Source organism: Sinocyclocheilus anshuiensis, unplaced genomic scaffold, assembly GCF_001515605.1.
Source record: "Sinocyclocheilus anshuiensis isolate Anshui unplaced genomic scaffold, SAMN03320099.WGS_v1.1 scaffold916, whole genome shotgun sequence".
Classification (NCBI taxonomy): Eukaryota; Metazoa; Chordata; class Actinopteri; order Cypriniformes; family Cyprinidae; genus Sinocyclocheilus; species Sinocyclocheilus anshuiensis.
Genome location: NW_015548264.1, coordinates 712,535 through 724,723, shown reverse-complemented (window position 1 = coordinate 724,723; position 12,189 = coordinate 712,535). Strand labels below are relative to the sequence as shown.

Below are 12,189 nucleotides of genomic sequence, written 5' to 3'. Positions count from 1 at the left end.
ACTGGATTCGTCTGAAAGAAGAAAGTCAAATACACCTAGGATGCCTCGGGGGTGAGTAAAACGGCCTAATTTTCATTTTTGGGTGAACTAACCCTTTAAGCTTTGATTTAGTTCTTTACATGCTTCTCCTGTAGAGGTCGACTCTTTTCTGTTTATCATAGTCATGCCCTTGTTGTATGGCTGGTTTTGTTTAAGTGGTGTGGTTGGTTTGTCTCAGGCACAGCGCTGGTGTTGGCCCGCCTCCCCCTGGAGAAGATCGCGGAGTGTCTGAATGATCTGTGTGCGGTTCAGGTCATGGCACTGAGGAAGGTTAGATACTCGTGACTGTGTGGTCTGTATTTCTCACTGTCTTTGGTTAATGCAATAAAGTAATGTGTTGTCTTTGTGTCCAGCTCCTGGCTCAGGACTCCAGTAGTGGGAAGTTATCAGACCCCACTGTGTGGCTGGACAGACTGGCTGTTATCTTCAGGTTAGACTCTCAACATCACCACCACCATTGCCCTTTAAGCACAATATTGGACTTGGCAATTTATTGGGCTGTGAATATTTCTAGTCCCTTGAGAAAACCGAGGTTTTTTTTTTTTTCAACTTACACTCTTGAAAAGGATTTTAAAGTAATTTCTGGGAAGGTTTTAGTAGTTAGAATAGTTTGATAATTTATAGATTTTGAAAAATGTATTTTGTTTGGTAATTATTTTTTTTTTAATTTGTTTAATTTTTGTTTTATTTATTTTGTTTGGTCATTTATTATTGTTTTTTGTTTTTAATAATTTATTATTATTATGTAATTTTTTTAACTTATTATTTATGGTTTTTGCCATGAAAATAGCCATAGAAGTTGGCATAGTGGTTAGAAAAAACACCCTTTTTTTAATGGCTGTAGAATTTGTCCTCTTTGAAAATTATTGTTTAAAGTTTTGAAATGTTTGTGAAAATTACTAAGAATAAATAACAAAAGACATTAACATTTCATCTGAATTCTACACCATATTGTCTTAAGTTCATAATTTATTGCTCAAAGTTGAGCATGCTATTGAAAAAAGATCGTTAAATAGCATGGAGTTCCACCCCCATTATATCCCATTAAACATTCATTTTCACTCAGAAAAATGTCACATTAAAGAAGGTAAATGTGTTGTGCTGTTTCAGTCCTTGCTGTTTTTTTAGAAAATATTCTAAAATGGTTACTTTTTTCTATTAGACACACAAACCCCATAGTAGAGAATGGACAGACACACCCCTGCCAGAAAGTCATTCAAGAGGTATGTTTAGCTGTGTGTTGAATGACGCAGTACTTTGTCTGTAAATGTTTCTTTCTGATCATCTCTGTTCTTTGTTGTAGATCTGGCCGGTGTTGTCGGAGACGTTGAACGCCCACCAGAATGATAACCGGATAGTGGAGCGCTGCTGCCGCTGCTTGAGATTTGCAGTGCGTTGCGTAGGCAAAGGCTCTGCGTCCTTATTACAGCCACTTGTTACTCAGGTTTGTCTTTGTGCCTTAAAAATACACGTCCACTGAAATGGAAAAGCCAGTGTGGATCTCAAAAAGATGTATTTGTGTTTCAGATGGTGAGTGTGTACCAGGTGTACCCCCACTCCTGTTTCCTGTACCTAGGCAGCATTCTAGTGGATGAGTATGGCATGGAGGAAGGATGCAGACAAGGCCTGTTGGATATGCTACAGGTAACCTAATACACACCAAAATACTTCAGTTTGTACCGTAGTCTTATGTAGCTAGACTTCAAACTACATTTAGTCCACATTGTAGCCGCCAATTTTTTGGCGATTTTTTAAAAAAGATTTGTATGTAGATGAGACGTCTCATTTTGGTGTCTGCATCAAGTGTTTTATATATATATATATAAATAAATAAATAAGCATATTAAATGCCAGTTAAATGTGTTTTCATGTTTCAAATAACTTGTGAAAATAAAATGTTAAAATAACATTCCATCATCATTCAGCGTTACAGATATATTTATGTAAAAATGAAAAATGAAATGACATTCTGACTTGTTAGAATGTATTAAAGATGACTAAATTATGATTTTAAATTATTAATAACTGCTTACTGATAAATGGGTAAACCTAGTGGTTTGAAGGATAGTGGCAAAGATTGGTAAATTTAAAATGACAGTTTATATTAAACTTGAAAATGGTATAAAAGTTTTTTAAAACCAATGTTATGAAGCCAACATTAATACAGAATTTTTTTTTTTTAACTAGATTTTTGAAAGGCTGTTCTCATAAAAAGTGATTTCATTTTAATCTTGTACTGCAATGAATTATTAATATTAATGAGGAACTAAGAGTTATTGATCAGTAGCTGCATCTTTCCCTCTTACAGGCTCTCTGTATGCCGACCTTCCAGCTGTTAGAGCAGCCTAATGGACTGCGCAATCACCCCGACACAGTGGACGATCTTTTTCGACTCGTCACAAGGTACCAGTTCTGTGCTTCTGCAATAGTGTTTAGAAAAACAAGCTCCAAATAAGTGACTTGCCACACAAAAATAACATGCATTAAGACTAGTGGTCGACTGATATATCGCCAAGGCCAATATATCGGCCGATATTTGGCATTTTTCAAATATCGGCATTGGCCGATAAGTTTTTCTGTTTGGCCGATTCGTTCGAGGCGGGACTTTTATTTTGATGGCGCTGAGAGCGGCAGCGCATGAACACAGTGCTCACATTCGGCTTGTTCTTTTTTTTTTTTTTTTACGTGTCACTCTTCGTACAGCTTTTTACGAAAACTACTTCTTCACCTTTAACCCAAACACTAGCCCATTGAAATCTAACAATTATTAACCAATGGCTAACAATAGACATTATGTAGTCACCTAGCATTAGAATTTAGATGTATATGCAAGTGATTTATTCGCATTGTAGAGGGGCAGACTCTTATGTAAAATTTGCTTGCATTTGAAGAATACATATAGACATTTTACAGATATGAGGTATTTTAATATTTTTTTTATTAAGATAACCTTTTTTCCCATCCAATTTAAAATGTATCCATGTTTTTCTTACAACACCCCAACAATTGGGGATAAAATAATATAATAATGAGATGAGAATAAATAAGAAATGAATACTATAAAAATAAAATAAAATATTTTATTTTTTATCAAGTTCATATTTTTTTTCTAATTTTATTATATTATTTTATCCATATGAACCCATTTAAGCTTCCATTCTGACATTTCTTATCCGTGAATGAAGTTTATTTAATAATGAAATTATTTTAATTCAAATACTCAGATGAATTCATTTAAAATGCATTTTTTGCTTTCTTTATATTTGTCTTAATCGGTGTTCTTAAATCATTTTAAAATGAACATTGTACTATATATTACTTTATATTACATATGTAAGATGTAATATATATTGCAATATATTAATATATACTATTGATATATTAAAATAATGTTAAAGATTTAAGATTTCAATTTATTTAATGTAATTATTAATTCATATAATCAAAGTAATTAATTTAAATATTGTATTTTTTGCTTTTATATTTGTTGTAATACATTTGTTAATTTATTTTAAATGGAACTATATTATATATGTAATAATTATTATATAAATATTGTATTACAGAATCTTAATATAGTAAAGATTTAAAGTTTTATTTCTTTTAAATATTGAGTTTTTTATTATAAAATATTATAATATATAACAAAATGTAGTAATATAAATATATAATAAATATAAAAGTTATTTTATTATAATTTCTGGAGCTGGAGTGCTTACAAAATGCTGATAAAAAAAGAAAAAGCATTATACAAGAATTATTTTTTTCCCTCTCAAGTCAAATCCAGGCTTTTTTTCCCCCACATTTTTTACCCGTGCTGAATCACGATTTTGTGAAAAATGTAATTGTCATAAGCAGATTAAGTTTACATTAACTTAGATGTTGTCAGAAAACATCTCTTTTTTTTTAAGTCACAAATGACTGGAAATTCATGGTCAAACATGTTGGAATATAAATATTTTGAATAAATTCAGCATTATAAAACGTTCTCTCTCTCGTCCTCTGCAGGTCAGATTTTTTTGTTTTGCTAACATTTGGAGGAAGTGGCAAAGGGAGCCATGATGACCACTGTTGAGAAACTAAAGGGAACTCTTGCATGAAGGATCTGTGGGACTTGGCAAAATGGGAAAGCCGACCAATTGAATTGGAGCTTTGGAATGGCAGGGTTTCAGGAAAAGCAAATTGCCTTGTGGGTGTCAAATGACCGCAGCCCCATCCCTCCCTTTTACCCCGACGAGCACACAGATGCCAGCCACAGCGAGAGAAGGGGGGGATATTTCGGAAGGGACACCGTCGTTGAGGTATTGCAAGTTGGTGCATGTTTAGTTCTCCTTGTGGTTAGCTCAGCACGGCATGCATAAACAAGTTCCCATAACCAGTCGTCCAAGAGGGTGAAGTATCTCATACTTCAGCAAGTCTTGACCTGAGGAACGAGGAGCCTCCCAGCGTGGTGTCGTGCACAGATGGCAGATACATATTCTGACAATGCAGAATGAGTCCCAGGCTTGCATGGAAAGTCCAAACCATGCCAGACTGATTGATGCAGCATCGATGTGTTGCTCGCCCATGCTTTCGGCGTGTTTGTAAATTGACCTGTGATTAGTAATGGAGCAGCTTCTTGTTTATTAGTTGAAGAGTGATGCTTATTTGCTCTCTCTGTTTCTCCTATCTATCAATCTGTCACCCCAGTGCAGAGGAATGTAAACAGGTTTGTTGGGCGATAAGAGAGTTCACCAGGCTGTACCGATAGCTGTCTTTTACCTGCTGATGCTGCAAGACCAGGTAACACAAGCATATTGAACACTACATTTGTAATGTTATTGTGCATAACATGGAAACTTAATCCTCAGTGAATGAAGTTTATTTAATAATGAAATTATTTTAATTCAAATACTCAGATGAATTAATTTAAAATGCATTTTTTGCTTTCTTTATATTTGTCTTAATCGGTGTTCTTAAATCATTTTAAAATGAACGTTATACTATATATTACTTTATATTACATATGTAAGATGTAATATATATTGCAATATATTAATATATACTATTGATATATTAAAATAATGTTAAAGATTTAAGATTTCAATTTATTTAATGTAATTATTAATTCATATAATCAAAGTAATTAATTTAAATATTGTATTTTTTGCTTTTATATTTGTTGTAATACATTTGTTAATTTATTTTAAATGGAACTATATTATATATGTAATAATTATTATATAAATATTGTATTACAGAATCTTAATATAGTAAAGATTTAAAGTTTTATTTCTTTTAAATATTGAGTTTTTTATTATAAAATATTATAATATATAACAAAATGTAGTAATATAAATATATAATAAATATAAAAGTTATTATTTTATTATAATTTCTGGAGCTGGAGTGCTTACAAAATGCTGATAAAAAAAGAAAAAGCATTATACAAGAATTATTTTTTTCCCTCTCAAGTCAAATCCAGGCTTTTTTTCCCCCACATTTTTTACCCGTGCTGAATCACGATTTTGTGAAAAATGTAATTGTCATAAGCAGATTAAGTTTACATTAACTTAGATGTTGTCAGAAAACATCTCTTTTTTTTTAAGTCACAAATGACTGGAAATTCATGGTCAAACATGTTGGAATATAAATATTTTGAATAAATTCAGCATTATAAAACGTTCTCTCTCTCGTCCTCTGCAGGTCAGATTTTTTTGTTTTGCTAACATTTGGAGGAAGTGGCAAAGGGAGCCATGATGACCACTGTTGAGAAACTAAAGGGAACTCTTGCATGAAGGATCTGTGGGACTTGGCAAAATGGGAAAGCCGACCAATTGAATTGGAGCTTTGGAATGGCAGGGTTTCAGGAAAAGCAAATTGCCTTGTGGGTGTCAAATGACCGCAGCCCCATCCCTCCCTTTTACCCCGACGAGCACACAGATGCCAGCCACAGCGAGAGAAGGGGGGGATATTTCGGAAGGGACACCGTCGTCTTGTGGGAGGGGGGCCGTCGAATGGACACTGAAATACATACACCCATTTCAAAACATGGATGAACGTCTGCATCGGTCGGATTTCTGGGGGTCCATCAAAAACCAACGACAAATGAGGATGTGCCTGGTTGCAAATCATAATGCATCGTTAAAAAAGAGAGACTTGTACGTTTTTAAAAACAAAAATGGAGATTTATTTTCATGGACGTGTGTTTAGAGATCAAGTTATGGCTTTGCTGCCAGTGCCATAAAATGATTACCAAACTAAAAATTGTCACAGCAGCAGCAGTCTGCGCCTGTGGGACATTTGCAAAGGGAGAGTTGGCATCACCCTTGATCTTTTTAAAAGTTGGCTGGGATTTTATCCGTACAGGTTATGCTGTAAATTATGGAGTGGACTGACTGGCAGGGGCTTTTTTTTTTTTTTTTGTTCTTTCACCATATTGGCACATCTCCCGAGATCGTCTTCGGCCGATTGTGTGAACAAATAAAACCAACATTGTGAGGAACAAACTAAGCTTTGTCTCGAGTATCATTTCAGATGCACTCGTGTGTTTGAGAAGTGACATATTCTCTTTCTGCAGCTCTCAGAACCTGTTTGACCAGGTTTCATTTTAAGAAACTTACATGGGTCCTTTAGGTCTGGTTTTCTGAGTCATAGAGTAAATCGAACCCTCCTCTATTGTCTGAGATTTTCGAAGGCCCTACAATCATGTGTTTCTCACAATTGCACGTGTAAACCCTCAGGTCACCCCTCCCGCGTCCGATTTGCTGAATGAACGTTGCGTGGTTAAGTCAGTAGTCATATCCGTTCAAGTTCAACAGGTTCGTGTTACTGGCACGGACCCTATAGGATGAGGTCAGCAGATATTATCCACCTGCTCTCGTAATGTTTGTAAAGGACTTGCATGAAATACGAGTCTTAAATCTGACAGCTTATTTCAGGGTCAGAGTTGTACTAACGTTGCTCAAACATTCATGGGATGAATCATACTGTGGTAACCTGATCATGCCAGCAACCATTTAAAATACTGCAATGGTATTTATTGAAATATAACATTTTAAAAGACAAGTTTACATGAAGACAAAAAAAAATATGTGGGAAAGAAACGTCAAGTTTGGTCTCCAATGGAAATGTTTTCAGTATGGCATCAGAGAGGGCACCTATATATTCCAGTGTTCAAAAGGACCTCCAATTCTGAGCAGGCAATTAGCAAGATGGCGTTGAAGGAAAATTCAGTTAGTGGATGTTTTGAGCCCAGGTGTGGTGCGTGTTTTGACTCTGCAAAAGTCTGTGGAGCTCTTTGAACTGCTCCACCGTTTGGTCTTTTAAGTCAGGGTTGGAGATCTGCAACCGAATGCTGTCTGTCGACCACGAAAGCTCGCCTGAAAACATCTCGGTAAGGATTCTTGCAACAACTGGAACAACCTAGATAAAGAAAAAAAAAATGGCAGGTTTTAGTAGATTTAGCAGATGCTGTTTATTATTAAACCAAGTTTATTTTGCTAAAGCAATCTATGCTAGGTTTGAAAATCGTTAAATTTTGAAATAAGTTTAGTTCTGGATGCTTATTGGCTAAAATACAACATCTGTTCATCTAGTTATAGTTGTGCTATATTGAGAACACAATTCTGCATGTTCCATAAACACAATTTATCAATATGGTAAAGAATGCTAATATAAGAATGGTCCTAATATACATTATATAATAACAGCTGTGACTTGAAAAAAGTTTGCGCACCTAGTTATAGCAAATATATTGTGAATACAATGCTGCACATGGTTTGCTATATATAAAATCTAGCTCTGGTTCTGGATGCTGATTGGTTAAAAAAACACTATATAGTAGTAACATTCGACACTAAACACCTGTTTGCCTAATTATATCTATGCATCGGTGCTAACAACGCAATTTAGCATGGTTTTGTTAGCTTTGACGAACATTACATTATGAAACTGTTTCTGGGTACTGATTGGCTATAATACACTATACAGTAATATATTTGACATCAAACATCCATTCGCCTGGTTATAACTGCATTGTCGCTAACAATGGAATTTAGCAATATAGCATGATTTGCTAGTTGTGAAGAATGTTAAATAAAAAAAATAGCTCTGGTTCTGGATGCTGATTGGCTAAAATGCACTAAATAGTAACAGCTATAATGGCAAACACCTGTTCACCTAGTTATTGCTTGTGCATCATTGCTAACAACGCATTATGGTATGGTTTGCTAGGTTTAAAGAATGCTACATCACAAAACAGCTCAGGTTCTGGATGCCGAATTGCTCAAAGACACTAATAACATATCTGACATGACACCAGTTCACCTAGTTGTTGTGAATTTAACATTGTGAGTCTTTGCTAACAACTTGATTTAGTGATGTAGCACAGCCTTGTCTACCATAAACAACTAAATAGAGTCTTTGCACTCTAAAGTAAACCAATTAACATGGATTTCATCTCCAAACCTGGACAATGATGAGCTTTTTCTCCTTGGGCTTCCTGTCTGGCCAGTCCTCACCGAAGCAGAAGTAGATCTCAAAGGGTGGTGGAGTGGGCGTCTCTCCTTTCTGATACAAAATGAGACCTGAGAAGAAAAAAACAAAATAGCCATTTTGTTAGACTGAATCTTTTACATAGCAAATCTACAAAATGATCCTAGCCGGTCATATGCACATTTGAAGTCTCTTGAGAAAATTCCTGCGTGTGAGTTTGGAAGTGTTTTTTATATATACACATAATAAAATGGATGTGTTGGGCAATTTTGTATTTTCTCTTTTTCACTTCCCAGAAAAGACAGGAAGCTTCTGTAGAATCAACGGAACAAAATAAAGAGCAAAGGGTGCTTAATTGGTGGTCTATGTATTTTAACATTGTTGCGCTGCCATAGAGAATGGATGTGAACGTTTTGTCACCTCATAAATCAGTTACATTTCTGTCAAGTTTTAAAGCTGTTCTTCATTAACAGTACATAAAATGCATAAACGTGTAAATAAAACCATTCTTCCAAACTCAGAAACTTGAGACTCAAAGAAAATCCAGGGGTTGTCAGTTATGAATCCCAATCCAGTCTCATATGTGCTCAATTGTTTGTCAGTGCTCTAATGCAGTCACAATAAATTAGATTGTAATTATTGAAATTCAAGACTGATTCCTCTTACACTGAAGGAAGTTGTTCAGACTGAAGACCCTGATCTTCATTTCTCTTTCCATTGGATTGGGCGGACCCTGCTCGGGCACACCTGGCCCAGACCAGAACACTTTACACTGGCACAGCCTGATGGCATAGATATCTTGTCCCCTGATCTCCAAAATCAGCCCTCGGTCCATCACATCCAGCAGATGATCGGTATAGAACCTCTGCTTCTCGTTCTGGATCTCAGCAGTTCCTGGGAACAGCACCTGCTGCAGTGTAACTGGACCGAACAGCTCTACTTGCTCTGGTGTGGGCGCCAGGTTACCGTAGTAAAGTCTACAACCCTGAGGGTTACTGACGGTCAATGAACCAGCTGTCCGACCCCTGTACTGGAACTTGATATCCAGATCAGTCACTAGAGAAGAGAAAACAAGGAACATTTTATTGTCATTTACTCACCATTGTTTCTTGGTCGTTTCAAAAAGAGATGTTTAGTACAATGTCGATGCTTCTATTTTCCAAGCAATGAAAGTGAATGGTGATAAAGTGATATAAAATTACCCAAGTCATTATAAAAGTGGCCCATACAAGACTTATGTAGTTATACAATAAGTTTGTGTGAGAAACAAATATACATTTATATTGATCACTGAAAATGTTCTCGACAGCTCTCAAATTCCACTCACCTTTTTGTATCTGGTGTATCAAGATATGTTAGGCTAGTTTTGACATCAATTATGGCAGATGTCAATTATGTCAAATATCAATGGTTCTTGTAACGGAGCATGATGTGTCGAATTTGCAAAAGCGCATATTCAAATAGCATAAATGACATTTTAATTCTATTATATGATTTCTTAAGACTTGAAATTCAGTGCACAAGTCATTTGGACAAATCTTGTGATAATTTTATGGTGCTTTTTTTTTTATAACTTTGAAGGTTTTTTGGGGAGTTTTGGTCACCATTTACTTTCATTGTATGGAAAAGAGAAGCATTAACATCCAGCCTAACGTTCTCCTTTTGTGGTCTATGGAGTTACAAAAGAGTGAATGATGACAGACCTCAACTTTTTCTTTAATAACAGATTACCAGTCTAACAACTGAAATTTTCATAATTTCATAATACAGTTAAGGTGTGCATTATATATGTTTGTAGTGGCTCTATACACACCTCTTGCAAAGTCATTTAACATCAGCATTACTCAAAGTGAACGCTGTGGGACTAGGTTTTTTTCTGCAATTTAGGTATGTCTTCATCATAAACTGCAACATTAATCCAGAAGAACAAGGCATTAGAGGCTTACAGGGTAACATGTGCGGACTGCTCAGCAACTCTGAGATGCAGGGATGAACCTGGTTCTCCGCTTGAGATGGCACCTCTTGCATTGGGCTGTCCACTATGGCTGGAGGGCCTACAGAATGAGTGACTACATCTTGAAGACCAGGAGGCGGTATGACTCCAGTCCCCATTCCCACACCGTTCGGAAGTCCCCCGCCATGAACGGGATATGGTGTCTGCTCAACTTTGATAGCACTGTGACTGGGAAATTCAGTCAAAGAACCAGCCAAAGGTCCAGTGCTGGGCTGGGAGAGGTGAGAGGTCATAGAAGCACCTCCACTGGGGTTATTATGGACAACTTCTCCTAAGAGGTTCATTGGAGGGTTATGGTGGGTGGGATTATAGCCGTCAGCAATAGAAGAGGTGAACAGAACGTCAACTCTAGGAGGATATGCTGGGTAGCTGGAAGTGTCTGTCAAGCACCATGCAAAAAATAATTACTGTATGTATAGATTATCAATAGTAATTTATTCTAAACAACATCCACTTCGAAATCTTACCAATGGAGAGTTTGACAAAGTTTTGCAGCTGAAATGCAAAACAATAATTCAGTTACTATATGAAGACAATGGCAAAAATGTTGTTGATTTTACCATTTATTTCTTTCAACTTGCAGTTATTCAAGCTATTCTTCTATGCTCTATGCTCTTCAGAACTTACCTCCTCTTCCTCATCGTCTCCAGCATCTAAAATCAACAAAAGAAGAGATGATTTATTGGCTTGTCCATCTTTTAATCCTTAAAGACTTCTATGGTTTCATTCCTGTGTTGATATTTCCTACTTAAACAAGAAGTTGTGGTGGGACAAATTGAATAATCTGAGCGAACCAATTGAGATCTTATGAGCAAACAGTGTTGTTTCAGCAAGTATACCATGTTACTGGTTTGTAGGCATGCGTTCCCGGTCCTTACCTCCATTGACTGACTGGTCGCACACCTCATAGATCTTATAAGGCTGGACGGGGGTGTCCTTAGTGCCATCGTAGTGGAGTCCGAACTCTCGGCTTTTGTTTAGGGCACAGCGGAGGTTGGCCTTCCATTTGGCTGGATCTGGCTCATCCACTCCTTCCTGGTACTTGCCTGTTTCCAGAGCCCAAGCCTGTAGAGCAAAAGGAGAAAACATGCTTGTGGGAAATATCTAGACACATGACTTGTCCCTTTATTTTTTAAACAGACAATGAGTTTTTGTTATGTCACAGTCGATTTGAAGTATAATTAGGGGGCAAGACTTTCCTATTCTAGTATTTGATTGGGAAAAAATGTAGTGCAGGATAAGTCGTCCATATTTTTGATGTATTTTTCTGAAAACGAAAAACTAAATTTTAAAGCAAATGTGAAGTCTGTCAAAATACACTTGCTTAAAAATGCCTCCTTGGAGTTCTAACAGTCACAAAACTAATTTTGAATTCGCAAAGTCTTTAACCTCATGGTTCTAAACTTTTCTTGACTTCCCCTAAAATCTTGCCACAGTGAAGTCAAGTGGAATTGAAACTCTATTTTTAGTTCTCCAAAGTTGGTCGCAAAAGTACTAAAAAGATGATCCAAGTAACACATTACTAGAACTTGTAAATGCAGACATTTAATGGCTCAGTGTTCTACAAAACAGTGATTTGTTTTCCAATAATTTTCTGTTATTTGAATAATTAAATGCTGAAGAGTGAAACTACTTGGTATTTCAGTACTCTGAAACTCCAA

At 36.0% G+C, this 12,189-nt stretch overlaps 2 protein-coding genes and 1 long non-coding RNA gene across 4 annotated transcripts in view; 2 read left to right on the top strand and 1 right to left on the bottom strand.

The window, feature by feature from the left end:
• The window catches only part of LOC107655545 (transportin-3-like), a 16,912-nt gene extending 14,418 nt beyond the window's left edge, over positions 1-2,494 (top strand). Inside the window, exons 13-18 of the mRNA XM_016443063.1 lie at positions 218-309; positions 393-469; positions 1,202-1,262; positions 1,343-1,483; positions 1,567-1,683; positions 2,348-2,494. Coding sequence (XP_016298549.1) covers positions 218-309; positions 393-469; positions 1,202-1,262; positions 1,343-1,483; positions 1,567-1,683; positions 2,348-2,494 — 635 coding nt within the window. The remainder of the gene's footprint in view (positions 1-217; positions 310-392; positions 470-1,201; positions 1,263-1,342; positions 1,484-1,566; positions 1,684-2,347) is intronic.
• Positions 2,495-4,391: 1,897 nt separating this feature from the next.
• On the top strand, positions 4,392-6,431 carry LOC107655587 (uncharacterized). The gene is made up of 2 exons (XR_001630460.1): positions 4,392-4,821; positions 5,725-6,431. It is a non-coding gene; the product is annotated as an uncharacterized LOC107655587 (long non-coding RNA).
• A 512-nt stretch (positions 6,432-6,943) lies between these two features.
• The window catches only part of LOC107655585 (interferon regulatory factor 6-like), an 8,421-nt gene continuing 3,175 nt past the window's right edge, over positions 6,944-12,189 (bottom strand). Inside the window, exons 4-10 of one of the 2 annotated variants that reach the window (XM_016443121.1) lie at positions 11,407-11,593; positions 11,156-11,181; positions 10,996-11,023; positions 10,461-10,907; positions 9,181-9,570; positions 8,488-8,606; positions 6,944-7,443 (exon numbers count right to left, since the gene is read on the bottom strand). In XM_016443121.1, coding sequence (XP_016298607.1) covers positions 7,255-7,443; positions 8,488-8,606; positions 9,181-9,570; positions 10,461-10,907; positions 10,996-11,023; positions 11,156-11,181; positions 11,407-11,593 — 1,386 coding nt within the window. In that variant the 3' untranslated portion in view covers positions 6,944-7,254. The remainder of the gene's footprint in view (positions 7,444-8,487; positions 8,607-9,180; positions 9,571-10,460; positions 10,908-10,995; positions 11,024-11,155; positions 11,182-11,406; positions 11,594-12,189) is intronic. The other variant, XM_016443119.1, reaches the window with a different exon arrangement.